Here is a 15,265-nt window from a genome sequence, read left to right on the forward strand (position 1 = left end):
GCACACTGATTGGAATAAGGATTTTTATTTTTTTTTTCACCTGCTTTGTTACTGGTTAAATTAAACAGCCGAACTGTAGGGATTTACAAGTCATCCTCAGAAGAAGCAAGCAATGAAAGGTGAAAATGAAATTTATGAAGAGGTTCTGCCTTGGAAAAAAATGCATGTTTTCCAGTTTGGTCTCATTTGCATGTTTTTAAATAAGATTAATTTTTAATAATTGGGAAAGCTTAAGGCAACAAAAGTATGTTTGAGAAATAAATACTAGTGCAAATGGGGATTTGCACAACCTTCTCCCTAAGATAACAAAGAATCTCCCTGAGAGCAAAATTTATTAATAAAAATATTCTCACTGTATGGTGACCCCATCCATGTAGTACAACATGATTCAGGAATGAGATGAGAGTTGAGCAGCTGTGCAATGGGAGAAGCTTCTGCATTAGAAATACCAGGAAAGGGAGGAAGAGATGGTGGTTTCATCTTAAATCCTGACAACAGTAGTAGATTCTGGATGGAAGCGTAGCCCGAACTACTGACTGTTTAAACTGCAAAAAACCTGTTTGTTCAAACCTTCTTTGTGACCAGTTACGAATGTGATTTTCAGACTTAAAGTATTTTGACTTTCTGTATATATTTAAGGGGTTGTGACTAAATATCCTGAGGTCTAAAAAGAACATTGTACTGAGTAATGTATCAACAATATACACAGACTTTTATCATTTGATCAACTGTTCATATTTTTGCAAGTTTATAGAAAGATGACTTCAAAAAAAAAAAAAACTAATGCCCACTGCTAAAAATCTAAAAATGAGAAAGCAACAGAAGTTGAGCAATAGTGATAAATTATACAAAAGAATACAAAAAGAATAAGAGCTTTCTGCTTGTTTGCCACTATACATAGAGTTTAACAATTTCCCCTTAAATTTCATGATAATTTGACTGCTGCATAACGAAGTTCAGATTTCACTGGTACAGTTCTTGATCTAAGGAAGCACTCCGCAGAATTAAGGCCAAAATATGTTGAACTAGTTCCTTGTTTTGAAATACAGGAGAAAAGATTCTAACCAAATCGTATAGGACAATGTGTGTATTTTGTGAGGTTTGCTAAAGTAAGAATTTATGTGAAAATATTTTTGTTCTCCATAGAAATCATCAGTTCATTATCATATTAAATGTTGACTTTATACATTCTTTTAGGTTTTATTCTTAGTATTTTCATCAGATTTTACTGAGAAAACCTTAAGGACAGGAAATGAGCTGACTGTATTTGACCTAGGATGTGAGATGTATGCAGAAATTCCAAGTACCAGGGGAAAAAAAAGTAGAGCTTGTGGAGGTGCTTCCAAAGTTCCTTGAAGTTTTAAAAAGAACAAAAGAAAGAAATGAGTGTCACAACACACACTGTCATTAATCAGACACTCAGTATCATACTAATAACAGTTTTTCCTGATGTATAACATTAAGCACATGAGGACTGCCATTTCATAATGATCAGAGTGGGGAGATTTAGCTCTTATATTAAATTTCTTTGTTTCCAAGGAGAAACAGTACTGTATTCATTGGATTTGTTCAAAGACTTTTTTTTTTTTTTCTCCCTAAGCTAACTGCTCTGCCAGCAAACTCAGATTGGATTCCTTTCTTTTGCAGAATCCTCACCAACAGGAAGGGCTCGGGAGGTCTGTCTGTTACTTCAGTCACTGTTGTGCTCTTACCCTGTCAGTTGCACATGCATTACTTCTGCTGGTTTGCAAAGACAGAACTCACTGGAGCTGTTTCAGTCTTCGAAACAAAGAATGGAATTTTTCCCTTTGTTAATCCACTACAGAGAATGTTCAGACTCTTGATTTCGGTTGTTGGTTCACCTGATATGTGAGAGGAGCTTCAGTATGATCTAGCAGCCAGTTGGTGTGGCGTAGGGCGGTAGCTGCGAGCACTTGGAGCTGCTCTGGGATCTGCGCCAGGCTCTGGGCCAGCTAGCCTGAGCCTGCTGTGCCTCCGCCTCAGGGGAGGGCTGGTCTCTTGACTTAAGGCAGCTGACAGGGTCTTGTTTGATAGAATGGTACCTCACCATTAAATCCCGGCCTGTCAGGAAGTACTGTCATTCAAAAAACCCTCATGCTAATGGAGTTGCACAGGAGTATGTTCTGTTGAGTTCTGGCTGGTCAGCACTGTGTAACTTGAACTCGTTTTGTTGTAATTGGCATGCTAAAATGACTTCTACTCTCAAATCTTTTGTATGTGCTTTGTAGAGGTTTTTATATATTACCTTTGGAATCATACACTTTGGTTAAATAAAAATTTTATATAGGAAATTCCCTTTTAAATTGGTAGTTCAATTTGGGAACATGCTGTCCCTGTACTAATAACTTTAAATGATTTATGCAGAACGCCAGCCTTAACTGTTCCAGCCAAAGTCCAGATATTTAGAACATTTTGGTTTTGATAGAGCGTCTTACCAACAAACCATAATTTTGCAGTGCATTTTCTCTTTGCAGCCGTATGCCAGGTGTGTTCTTATTTTCCTTTGGATATATTAGTATGTGGGTTGTAGTGTTACATCTTTAATAGTTATATCTTCTTTCAGAATACCTACAGATACACGGCCTATCTGCAGAGATTTGCTGACTTGTTTTCAGGACCCCCAAGATGAGAGAGGAGACCCAAGAGAAGGGACCCAAGAAGAGCCAGCAGGTAAGCACATGAAAGGTGATATTTGGAAATTGAAACCCCTTTTAGAATTTTTACGTGTGACCTTTGTGTCCGTTTTAGCAAACTGTCAGTTTTTCAGGGCTCTGATAAGAAGAACAACCCCCCCCCCAAAAAAAAAAAAAAAAAAAAAGAAAGAATCAGGCAACTGAAAACTTTTCAGGAGTTTTCTGTAAACTCGCATGAATTCAGTAGCTTCCCATGATTTTTGTCGGTATTTGAGATGATTGTTAGATAAAAGTGAAAAGTAGCCTGATCCCCAGCAAAATCATCCGCATCCTGGTGTTAACTTTGGCATTACAGCCTGCTTACCAGCTATTAGCTATCGAGGATTTGCCATACTGTAATAACTGGAGGCTGTGAAGGAATATCTATCCTTTGGTCAGTTCTGCATTGTATTGTAGCACATGCATACTGTTGCAATTTTAAACCAAGTGCAGTGTTATATTAAAAGAGCTCTGCTACCATGCAGCTTAAGGGAGGTTTGCAGGCAGAATATAAGCAGCTGCTTTGGAAGATTTGCAGCCCTGAGGGAGCTCCCTGATGCCTTGTTGAGACTGCTATCTAAATGTGCTTGTTTAAATATGGTGTTATTTGTACTAAGAGACAAATGGAGTAGTGACTACAAACGGATATTGAAGAAATAACAGGTTTATGTAGGAATCTGATATGCAGACTTTACACGTATGAATATGCACTTGTATACATACATACATGTGTACATACATATTCTTTTAAAAAGACAGTTCCTTAATCCACAACAGTGCTTTATGTTTGGTTGGGTTTTTTTGTTTGTGTTTTTTCTTTTTCCCAAGAATTGAACTGACAGCCATTCGCATTTTGTTGTTCAGTAAGCAGGGGAGAAATTTGCATGGGTAAAGGTGACAACTACCTTCTCTTTTTAAATGTTTAGCATGTTTTATTGAGCTATTTAAGACACATTGCATGCGTAGATTATTGCTGAGGCTGTGATTCTGCAGAGTACTTGCTTGTGTGCTTGTGAGGGCTCTGACCTATTTTTCTAAGAGAATGTATCTGGGACGCTGGTTACTGCCATCAGCTATCCACCCCACTTCTCTCCCAGAGGTTGCCACTGGCTGCAGTTTACGTAGTACTCTGGTCTACAAACCACGGTGCTCAGGAAGGAGTGTACATGCCACCTCAGCCGCTCCTGCATCAGGTGCCTGTGGCCTCTGGAAGAAAGGTGAGGCAAACAACGAAGGGTAGAAGCCATTCCAGCTGTCCCATGATAATTTTTCTGCAATCGCAAGTCATGCCCCATTCATTTTAATTGAGCAGTTCCTTTATCTGAGCTTAGGTACATTTCTAAGTTGATGAATAAGTCTTCAGCTGCAGTGGGTTTACTTTGTATGTCAGGTGAAAAGGAGATTCTGATGCTTTCTAGTTGTGAACTGTCTCTTTATAATTGATAGTTCTGCAATTTCAGTTGTAAATATGTTTAATGAAGACCTCAAGTTGCTTTTGGAATTTTCTACCCATTCTTTTCCACCACCTTATAGAAGCTCATTCCTGTGAAACCAAGCCACACTTTGGTTTTCCCAATAATGCATGTATAAAACCAGAATAACCTCACTCTTGGCAGCAAGTATTATATTGGTTTTAAACCAGTGTAAAAGTAAATGAGAACTCATGCATGCTGGTTATATTCTGATGGAATTGCAAAATAACTTTTTGGAAAAGACCTCTGGAGGGCAGCTAGTCCAGCTTCCTGCTAAAAGGTGAACTCATGGCCTTGTTCAGCTGAGTTTTGAAAACCTCTAAGGACAGGGATTCCTCTCAGAGCCTCTCAGATCCTGTTCTTGGTCTTAGCCACCTGCATTGTGAAATTATTTTTCTTTATCTAGCAAGAATTTTCCTTGCTGCATCTCCTGTCCATTGCCTCTTGTCCTTGTGCTGTGTGTCTCTGAGAGGAGTCTGCCTTCTCTATAGCCCCCCCTGCCCTGCCTTCAGTCTGTAGCAGACTGCGGTTATATTCACCCTTGGTCTTCTCCAGATTGAAGAAACCCATCTCTTTCAAGGGCTTCTTGTGTGCGGTGTGCTCCAGTCCTCTGAACATCTGAGAGGCCCTCCTTTAGGCTTCTTTCAGTTTGTCAGGATCTCTTGCACTGGAGCTTCCAAACCTGCACACTGCTCCAGAGGCAACCTCATTCAGTGTTGAGTAGGTGGAAATAATTAGTTCCTTTGATCTGCTGGCTATTATCTTGCTAATGCAGCCCAGGAACTAGCCTTTCAGGAACACAATACTGACTCTCACATAGCTTGTTTTCCACCAGGAGCCACAGGGATTTTTCTGCTGAGCCAGCCGGCACCCAGTCTGTGCTGTTGCATGAGGTTATCCTAGCCCAAGTGCAGGACTTAACATTTACCATTGTTGGGCTTTGAGGTTTGTGCCAGACCAATTCTTCATGTGGAGTGTCATCATTGAAGCTGGTGAGGGAGCATTCCATTGCTCAAGACGGCAATGCAGTCATTAAAACAATATTGTTTCTAGGACTAACCCCTGAAGAATGCCACTTATAATTGACTGCTAGCTAGACTTGGAAATGTTGACCACTGTTCTCCAAGACTAATTATCCTGCCTGGTTTTGATTCACCTGGTACTCCAACTCCATCTGGTCCAAATGTTCCACGTTTGCCTTTAAGGATGCTCTGGGAGACCTTGTTAAAGTAAATGACTTACCACTGTTCTCCTCTCCCCATCTACAAAGCCAGTCATCTCATGGTGGAAGGCAGTTGGGTTGGACAGACTTGATTTGGGTTTGGTAAATCCATTCTGGCTGGTCTCAGTAACCATTTTATACCTCACAGTGATTTCTAGGAGGGTTTGTTCTATAGCCTTCCCACAGACGGGCGAGTCGGATTGTCCTGTTGTTACTCAGGTACTCTTTCTTCCCATTTGTGAAGATGGATGTGACATTTGCCTTTTTCCTGTCATTAGAGATCCCACCAGATTGCCAGGCTTTTTCAAAGATGATGGAAGCAGCCTTGGGATGGCATGGGACCTGGTCTCTGAGCCTGAAGGATCCCATTTGGGCCTATGGAGGTTTTTGCATGTGTAAAACAGAGTTTTGCATTAGAGGTTCTTACTTGGATTTTCCTCTGCTATAGTAGGTAGAACTTCTCATCTGTTGCCACTGGGCACAGAAGCTCAGAAAACCTTGTCAGTAAAGACCAAGACAAAGGCGGCACTGAGTCTATCAGCCCTCCTCAAATCCTATGTCAGTAAGTTGCCCATTGTATTCTTGGGTCTCCCTTTGGTTTCCAGTGTACTTGTAGAAGCCCTTGTGGCTCTTCACGTCCCTTACCAGTTTCAACTCCATCTGACTTTGGACTTTCTATCTCTGCATGCCTGGGCGATGTTTATGTAGTGATGTTTCCTTGTGATTATGCACACACCTTCGTTTTGGTGCATCACCATCAGTTTTAGAAGCGTCACGATTGTTACAAAGCTTGTTTTGTACGTAGTTGTGTCTGTTCTGCTGCACCACTCCTTCCATGTCGGTCTGTAAAAACATTCTTTGAAGGATATCTCTCATCTCTGATCCACATTGGTAGCAGTTTCCTGCATCTGCAGAGCAATATATTTTATTATGATTCATAAATGTTCCCTTTTTGTCCACTGGAAAAGGTAAAAGCTTCCATGAACTAAAACATTCCTGTGGTTTTTGGCTAATTTAAAAATATTTTGTCGATTTTATTCAATTTTTTCTGCTTAAGAGTTTAAAGCTATAGACAGAAAACAGGGAAACGTGGTTGCAGTATGCTTTTATTATATATTTTTTTAAGAATCACTATGCATGTGTTCTAGCTGATATGTTCAGGTTCACTTGAAATTCAGTTTTGTATTTTTCTGTTTAATCTGTTCATTAGCACAAGGGAAAATTTGGTGCAGATGCCAAGCTCTCTGATTCCAGTCTGTGTATATTCAACTTTAGCTTTCACTAAAAAGAAGTTTATTTTTCAGGGCCAAAGACGTCTTGAAGAAAATTAACAATAGTAATGGGCGAGAGGAGGAATGATGTATTTCTATTGTCAGCAGAATGTGATGGCATCACAGCTGTGGAATCTGGGATGACGACTGTCCATTTAAAAAGAATGCCTCCAGCTAAGAGCCAAATACCTTCTCTTGTCATTAGAGCAGAGTGATGTTTTGCAGGAAGTGGCATATAATCAAGATACTGTTTTGTGAGTTAAAACTGAAAGAGTTTCAAGCAGAAGTTTAATTATTGTTTTAGTTTCTGCTTCTCAGGCACATCCATGGCATAACAATTTGAACTGAGGTCATGCAGCGGGGCTGTTCCACAATCAGCCTTTATTACCTGTTTCCCTGTGTGAAAGGTGACCTTGGTTCGTTTGCATTTCCTGCAGCTTAGAGTTCTTCCATTAACATGAGATTTCATTTACATTCCCAAATGCATTCTGGCAGTCAGTCACCAGGGTACTTGAAAGAGTAGTGAACAGAGAGAAGGTCTCATATATGTATTATCTTTAAATTATAGGATTAATTGCAATTTTTATTTTTTTTATTAGCACACAGTCTGTCATATATTCGAAAGGTCCAGGCATTTCAGCCAGACGTACTATGCATGTGAGAAAAGTGTATCGTTTTGCTATTTGCTTGCCTATTTAAAACAGTCTTTTGGTATCTAGGCTGGGAGAGACAGCCTCTACCATCTTGCAACTGTTCAGCCATACACAGTAGAAAAAAATAATTGGCTTACAAAAATAGAAAAATTCTGATGTGTTTATATTATGTATTATTTCAAATTTGGTAGGAAATATTTTAATAGCAAATGTACTCTTATAAATTAGAATTCGCTTATAGATGGTTCACAAGTCTAGGATTGAACTGCGAAAGATCAGTTGAAAACTTTCGAAGTACTTTTTAAATAGAAAACAGTTTTAAACTGTTTTTTTTTTTCCTGTAAAGTTTCATAGTGATTTTTTTTTTAATTTTACTGGAAACACTGTGTGCTTAAAATTCAAAATAATTGATCAGATGTAATTAGAACAATTTACCAGACAAAAGGCAGCAATGGTCATCCTGTTACACGCTTTGTATGCAGCAACTCTGAGCTGCCTCTTCGTCCAGCCGCAAAGACAATGATACATGGAAAAATTAGTCTGATAAGGAATTGTGCCTTGGAGGAGAATGGTGGAGTTGAGGAGGTGGGATAGGGACACTTGAAGGGGGTCAGATATTCAAATATGAGTACCTATCTGAATAAAATCTGTGCTCATTTGTTTTATCTAATAAGACAGGTTTTCTAGGAGCAAATATTTTCTCACCATCTCTGACTAACTGAATTCATGTGAAGGACATGAGCCGAGGTCATACATTAGTGAATAAAGAAGCTTTTGGGGTACAAAGTGTAATGCAGATAGCAGGATTTACTAGAAGAAAGAGGAGAGGAACAAATACTCCTCTTTGCTTTCATATAGAGAACTATCAGTGGCATTAAGTACGTTGAGGTGGAATTCTGTCATTTCTTTTTATGTTCTGTGTAAACCTACAGATGTATAATGCATCAGTGCTCATAGTTTATTTGAAGGATCTTTATTCTGATTTCCACTTCGGTTCAGGTGGTGAGTTCATTTCTATCATGGGCATTGCAGTTGAGCTTTCAGCTGCTAGTGAGGCAGGGCACCTATTTTGCTTTTCCCAGTTTATAATCAGTTCATTCAGTATTTAGCCAGGCATTCTTTCCCAGGCTCTTTCTGGGAAGAATGAGCCCTCTGCTTAATATCCCTTTGTGTACTTACAAGAGTATGTTGTTCATTTTCTGCTGTTTTTAGAAACTCTGTGGGAGAGCAATCTTTAGATTATTATTATTGTTATTGGCTTAGATCTAGATTTAAGAACTGTTTTTAGATTTAAGCTTTACCTGCAAATACATGCAAGTACAGATACTGAATGAGTGTTCAAGTTTATATTCCTTTGCAGTATGTATTGTGTATTATTAAGGTGGCTCGTTGAGTCTGTGTGAAACTGATTCTGTTCTTAGTCTTTCTGGTGTGAGTCAAAGATGCCTTTTTGACACCAGAAAAATTGCTTAAATAAAAACAAAACGATTCCCTGTTTCGAAGTACACTTTTGGTTTTCATTTATAGATATTGCAATGATGTGATCTTTCGCTCTCCTGTCTGGAAGCTACTATCTGCTGAATGTCTGCAGTGAAAATATTGTGATTATGCAACTTCTGCAGTGTTATTCTAGGAATATTGTTAATATTTTCAGTTCCCTTGGAGAGAACGAGAGACTTTGAAGAGTTTTTCGTAATAGGTAAACTGGGATGTTGTAATTTAGTTCTGTATGGTATGATTTTGTGCCCACTCACACCTGTGATCCTTCCCATCTTTGTTTGTTTAGAAGCCAGAACATCATAGAGGGTTTTTCACCCAGGCTTTGTGTGCGTGCAGAAAATAAGCACTTGGATTACCAGTATCTTCCTTCTCTGATGGGTCTCATTTCATCCTGTTCACACCAGGACTGGAGTTAAGAGCAGAAACACCTGCTTTGCCATCACACTTAAATGTTTGTTGGGTGCCACTGTTTATACTTCAACGAAGTCTCTATGTCCATTACCTAACCTCCTCCATTACTGCTGCCTGGATTTGTGGTGCCCTTTATCCATTGACCTTAAGATGTGTGAGAATATTTGGTAAAGCTTAACACCTATGTTTTGAAATCATTATATACAATGTGTACATGAGAAAATGAAGGCACATGAAGATTAAGCAGCTTTATTCATATTTACTTCTGTCATTATTACTTTCTGTTTGTCAGGATGGTCAAGAGAACAAATGTAAGGGTGTGAGTCAGGAACATGAATGCAGCATAATATGAGTCAGGAACAGTAATCCTAGATTGACACGCATCACGGCTTTGACTTTTCTAATTACTTTCTGCACCAGGGTTAGTATCTCCTTGCCTGGGAAGGGGTAGAAAGGTTAATTAAGTATTTTTTTCAAAATGCTTTGTACATGCTAAAATAAGGCATGGGGGCAGTGAAATCTTTAGAAATAGTTTCACTGAATGCTGGCAGCAAACCAGCTTCATTTAGGAAAGTAAATCTAAGGAAAATCTAAGGAAAAAATGTTATTCTTAAACTGTTCTTGTACTGTTTCATCCAGAAGGATGGGAACTAGCTATTTGGCAGGGGGGTTGTAAGCATTCTTTTTGTCTCTCTTGTAAGAATTCACGTAAATTTTGCCAATTTACTAACCCCTAAGTTCTCTAAAGAATGTATTGATATTAGGCCTGCTTCTTGCTAGGTCAGTAGTAGCTAAGTAGGATCTTTGAAGCGAATGCCAGGGACACCTACAGTCCTTGGCAGCAGTGATGAAAGCAAAGTGAGTTAGTTGGTGCTCCCTGTTTGTGTCCTGTCAGCAATGGGCGGAAAAAATATATATATTTTTTTAAGTGAATGGTGGAAAGATGGTTAGCAGGAGGAAGGCAAGAGCAGAAGGCAAAAGTTGACATGGTAATGGGGCAAGACGGGTGAGTAGAGATCCACAGATAGATATACTAGAACATAGGGCAGATGACCACAGGAAAAAAGCCTGTAGAAAGCAGTGGGGGGGATAGGGGCAGGATAGAGCAGAACAGCTGAGGAGAACAGAGGGGAAGAAAGGGCTAGGATGAGCAAAAGGAGCTGGGATGCTGGACAGGAACAGAGATTTCAGATTGCCACATAGCCTTCTGCTTTAGGAGCTGTTCCATTAGCTCAAGGGATAGTGGATTGTGCTGGGCTGAGCATGAACAGTCTTCACAGATTGGTGGAGTGCCTGTACCACAGAAGATCAGCATAATTCTGAATGATGTTAGCACTTCTATTCAAGACACAGAACAAAGTATAAGGAATAGAGTTTTCTTTCTACATAGAATATTCATTAAAGTTATAAAACTTGGACAGCCCTTTTCTCAAAAGATGGGAATCGATAGAATTACGTTCAGTCCTCTAATCTTTTGATACAGTCACACAGTATTTTTCACTAAGAGAATACCCTCATAATGCTCTATTTTCCAGAGTCTTTGTGGACTTCCTTTGCTGATGACAGAGTCAGACTGAGAATAGATAACTCATGTCCGCAGACTCCCATAACGGTTCATCAGATGTTCAAGGAGAGCCTAGAGAAATATGGATCTCTTAATGCTTTGGCCAGCAGAAAGAATGGAAAGTGGGAGAAGATAACTTTTTCAGAGTATTATTGCCTTTCCAGGAAAGCAGCAAAGAGCTTCTTGAAGGTAGGTACAGAAAACACAACCAGTTCCCTTTTCTCCCTTTGTCTCCTCAAAATAAATAAATAAATAAATACCTAAATGATGATTAAAATTGTTTTCAGTCAAAGAGATAACATTCCTGTCATTGCAGGTGAATGCCACTGTTTCATTCAGGCATAGGTGCAAAGTTCAGCATGAGGCCTTAATCTTAAGACAAAAAATAAGTGAAAGCAGCACTCGTGAATTTGGCAAGATAAATCTAAAAACACTGTAAACCGGGGATAAGACTATTCTCCTTGTGCTTCTGTCCATATTGAAAAGTTCTGTCTTTCAGGCTTATCTAGACAAAAGGGCTCAAGCAGGCAGGAGGAAGCAGTGCAACATTTAGATCATGTTAATTACTGACAGATTCTGGTTTTATCAAGGATGTCAACAGAGAGCCGAAGGTGGATGTCTTGTCAATGCTGAAATAATAGATCAAAACTTTCCCTTGTTTTGTATGTGTATGTATGTTTTGTGCTGTATGTTTCTCTCCAACATGCCTTTATGCTTATTACTTTTTAGCTTGGTCTTGAACGATTCCACAGCGTAGCAATCCTTGGATTTAATTCTCCGGAATGGTTCATCTCAGCTGTTGGAGCTGTTTTTGCTGGGTAGGATTATTTGCTTCCCTTTTGTGTAGGGATTTCAAGGTTTCTGTTGTGCTAGGTTTAGAAATGTAGCAAATTGTTATTTGGTGTCACATCCTGGAAGTTGTGCTGCAGCTGATTAGCCTATTCAGCAACCTACTGGGGTCTCATAGCTTTGAGTGTATCTGGAATAGTCCAGACACTCATAAATTGAACCTGTTTGCTATGGACTTAATTGTGATAGTCATGTATCTTCTCTTACTGGAAGATGTGGGAAACAGAGGACACTCCCAGTTTTATGTCAGTGATACACGGTATCTTCAAGTGAATGAAGTGACAGATAAAATACTCGCTAGCCTGATTCCTTCTGTCCTGATACATGTTAATACAATTTGGATTTAACCTCTTAGTCTGTTTCTGTGCCAGTGAAATTTAAACTGAAATCTGTGTGCAGTTTGAACAGAAAGAACACATGGTGGTTTTTGTTTTGTTTTGTTTTACCACTTATTGAGCTAACTCCCCTGTAGCCTCAACTAGGCTAAAATAATGAATCCTAGCCTACAGCATCTCCTACTGAATAGAGTTCAGGGATTTATTTTGCATATATCATCCATGTATATCCGAATACTTGAAACAAACATGATAGCTGTGCTGATGTGTACCTCCACATCTTCATATTTTCAGCTTTCATCTGATCTCTTACTCTCTTTCTGGATATTAAATGCATGTATGTGTGTATATAAATATATGTTCTAATATGTAATTTTGGATGTAGAGGAATTGTCACAGGAATATATACAACCAATTCTCCAGAGGCCTGCCACTACATTGCTTATGACAGCAAAACTAACATCATGGTTGTGGAAAATCGGAAACAACTGGACAAGATAATGCAGGTATGAAGTGGCTCAAAAATTCATTGACCAAATAGCAGGCTATGCAGTCATCAACATAGAGAGAAGAATAGAAATTGTAGAGCTCAAGAGATTTGGTTCATACATGTTTCTATCTAGAAATAGGAAAAAACAACTGTGGCAAACACTGCTGTATCCATCTGAGGGTTTTTTGAAACTATTATTTCAGTCCTTGCTTCTTTCAGAAAAAAAAAAGTATAACTTGTTATCCTTCTAATGATATATGCATAATGGCTATCATCAGGCCACTGCATTTGTATTGGCACAGACTGGTCAGTTCAGTGCATAATGTGATTAAGTCAAAGATATATGTGAGCCACTGGGTCACACAAAGTTGAATGAAATGAATGCTCTCTGAAGGCCATGCAAAGCAGAGAAAGACTGTAAGCCTGCAGCTTTATGTTTTTATTTATCCTTAAAATATGCAAATTGCTTCCTTTTTCTTTTCTTCTCCTTTAGGAAGATAAAACATTTTATTTATTTATTTTTAGCAGTTTAACAGTTTTTATTGGGGGGGGTTTCTTCTATCTTTATTGGGAACCGCAGGAGCTATGGTCAACTTTCAGCTTGAGCTTGATTGTTCCTTGATATGTCCCTTGATGCAATAAGAGAAAGGATACTGACGAACCTTTCTGGTGTAATTTAAGTCTTTTGACTGAAACCAGACTTAGCAGATTAGCAGACTGTGTAGCATCTCCTCCTCCCCTTCTTTTATTTTTGAGCCAGTTGGTTGTGAGTTTAGGGGAGAATACTTGAGGGAGGAGGGAAACAAGAGCTTTCTTCTGACTGTCAACCCAGTTACAGTTTTGGCAGTACTTCAGCGGGAAAAAACACAAGATACGAATAACAAATTATAAGTTTGTTTTTAAAAAAACTAACAGATCCGGAATCGTTTGCCACACTTGAAAGCTGTTGTGCTGTACAAGGACTCCATTCCAGAGAGATGTCCAAATCTGTATACGGTATGTGAAATGCTAGAACAGAGTTACAATTATTAGGGTATTATTTATTCGATGAATTTCTACTATGTTTGATCTGTGGAATGCCTGCCATTCAGAATGTATTGCTGTCTTCCAGCAAAAGCATTCACAAGCTTCATGAGCGCATTCTACTGAATTTAAGCAAAACTTGTTGTTTGATGCTTGACATTTAAAATTAGAGTTACCTTGCTTGACTGTTTTTTGTTGTAATTTTTTTTTTCTTAACTGGATTAACAAAACACCTGTAGGCTTCAGGTGGGAATGTGTACTCTCAAACCATTAAAAATAAGTTGTACACTGGCTGTAGCGAAAGCTGAATTGTGGGTGGTTACACTGGATCCAAGGACATGAAAATGTCTGTACTTCTACTGATGATAGTTGCATCATGTTTGCACCAAATATTTCTGGTGTCAGGCAACAGGTGAAGAGAAATAACTACAAGCTACACAAAGCAGAGTGCATTTTCTTAAAATGTCCAGAATCTTCGGGTCACATGGTAAAAAGAAAGCTGAAAAAGGGACAAATGCAGGATCAGAAATTTGAGTTGTAGAAGTCCAGCACTTAAGAAATGTTAGGAATTGTTTTTTGTAAAAATGTTTTTTTTTTCAATATATTGAAAATAGTTATGTAATAAGACTACAAAACCTATCTTTTTTAGTTGGCTTCAGATTATCAGATTCCAGTCTGAAAAACCTCTTAATGAAGAGGGAACAGCATAGCAATACTTAAGCCATGTTGAATTTCATAAATATAATACTGTTTATAAACAGTAATCAGTGTTACAACAGTGTACGTATCAGTATGGAGTATGCTTTACATCCCAGTACAATAAAAATGTGATACAAAGATCTTGCTACTTATATTTCATAGTAAAAGGAATAAGGCTAGCAGTTAATTCTGGAACAACATTCTGTTGCTGACGCCTAAATGCTTGAGAATTTTGGAAGAGAGAAGTAATGCATGGTTTATTCTGTTACTGAAAGATACATTCGAAAACCGTCCTGTTCAAGTGCCAGGTTGGACATGTTTTCTCAATAGAGAAGGGTAGCTTTGAGAAAGTCTTGATAGTTGCTTTAGTTTATATTGTGTAAAGGAAAAATTGGAGATCAAATCACCAAAGCCAGAAATGGTTTTATAACTTGGATGGAAGGCAAGGCATCCAAATTACATGGCATATGATGAAAGAGATTTATGTTAGAAGTTGACAGCGGAGATGTAATGAGCAATTGCTGCAGTAGGGGCCAAGCTTTAGTTCTCTTATCAGTGCATGTTACCAGAAGGCAAATGTAGTCAGTAATGTGTATGGCTGTTTGTACCTTTCATACTCCCGAACAGGAACACTCGCTATTGCAGGTACTGTTCAGTAAATAAAGCCTGGGCAACAGATGCACAAGCGATTAACACATTCTGGTATGAGAAGGCAGTAAGGTCAGGAAAACAGGAGCAAATGATAAGTCACATAGAAACAATTACACCCTTGACACCTCCAGACTTTCCAGGAGCTGGTGAAATAGATACAGCTGTATTCTGTGGGAAGAGATAATATGTGACGAATCCTTTCTTGCTTTGGAGCCGTGCTTTGTACTCCCCCTCTTCCCAGAGAGATGATATGGTGGAAGAATATATGAAGCTTGTCACTGGTGGTTAGCAGAATGCTAGGACAGTGTTGCCACCCAAGAAAAGGAAGTCTGGGTGCCACAGAGGCTAGCTATTGTAACCTTAGTAGCACACTAGCAACAGCAGAGGTCTGAAGGAAGGAATGAACTCCCCCTCATGCACAAGGGGAGGTTT

The 15,265-nt window shown here is 38.9% G+C and overlaps 1 protein-coding gene across 14 annotated transcripts in view; it reads left to right on the forward strand.

Moving 5' to 3' along the window:
- Positions 1-15,265, forward strand: part of ACSBG1 (acyl-CoA synthetase bubblegum family member 1) — a 38,923-nt gene that overhangs the window by 10,154 nt on the left and 13,504 nt on the right. For 10 of the 14 annotated variants that reach the window (XM_067004077.1, XM_067004075.1, XM_048081335.2 and 7 more), the window contains 5 exons: positions 2,585-2,691; positions 10,758-10,975; positions 11,516-11,604; positions 12,356-12,476; positions 13,376-13,456. In XM_067004077.1, coding sequence (XP_066860178.1) covers positions 10,844-10,975; positions 11,516-11,604; positions 12,356-12,476; positions 13,376-13,456 — 423 coding nt within the window. In that variant the 5' untranslated portion in view covers positions 2,585-2,691; positions 10,758-10,843. Of the gene's footprint in view, positions 1-1,671; positions 2,507-2,584; positions 2,692-8,873; positions 9,011-9,514; positions 9,644-10,757; positions 10,976-11,515; positions 11,605-12,355; positions 12,477-13,375; positions 13,457-15,265 lie in introns of those variants that run through there. The other 4 variants (XM_067004078.1, XM_067004079.1, XM_048081339.2 and 1 more) reach the window with 3 other exon arrangements.

Source organism: Anser cygnoides, chromosome 11 (assembly GCF_040182565.1).
Source record: "Anser cygnoides isolate HZ-2024a breed goose chromosome 11, Taihu_goose_T2T_genome, whole genome shotgun sequence".
Classification (NCBI taxonomy): Eukaryota; Metazoa; Chordata; class Aves; order Anseriformes; family Anatidae; genus Anser; species Anser cygnoides.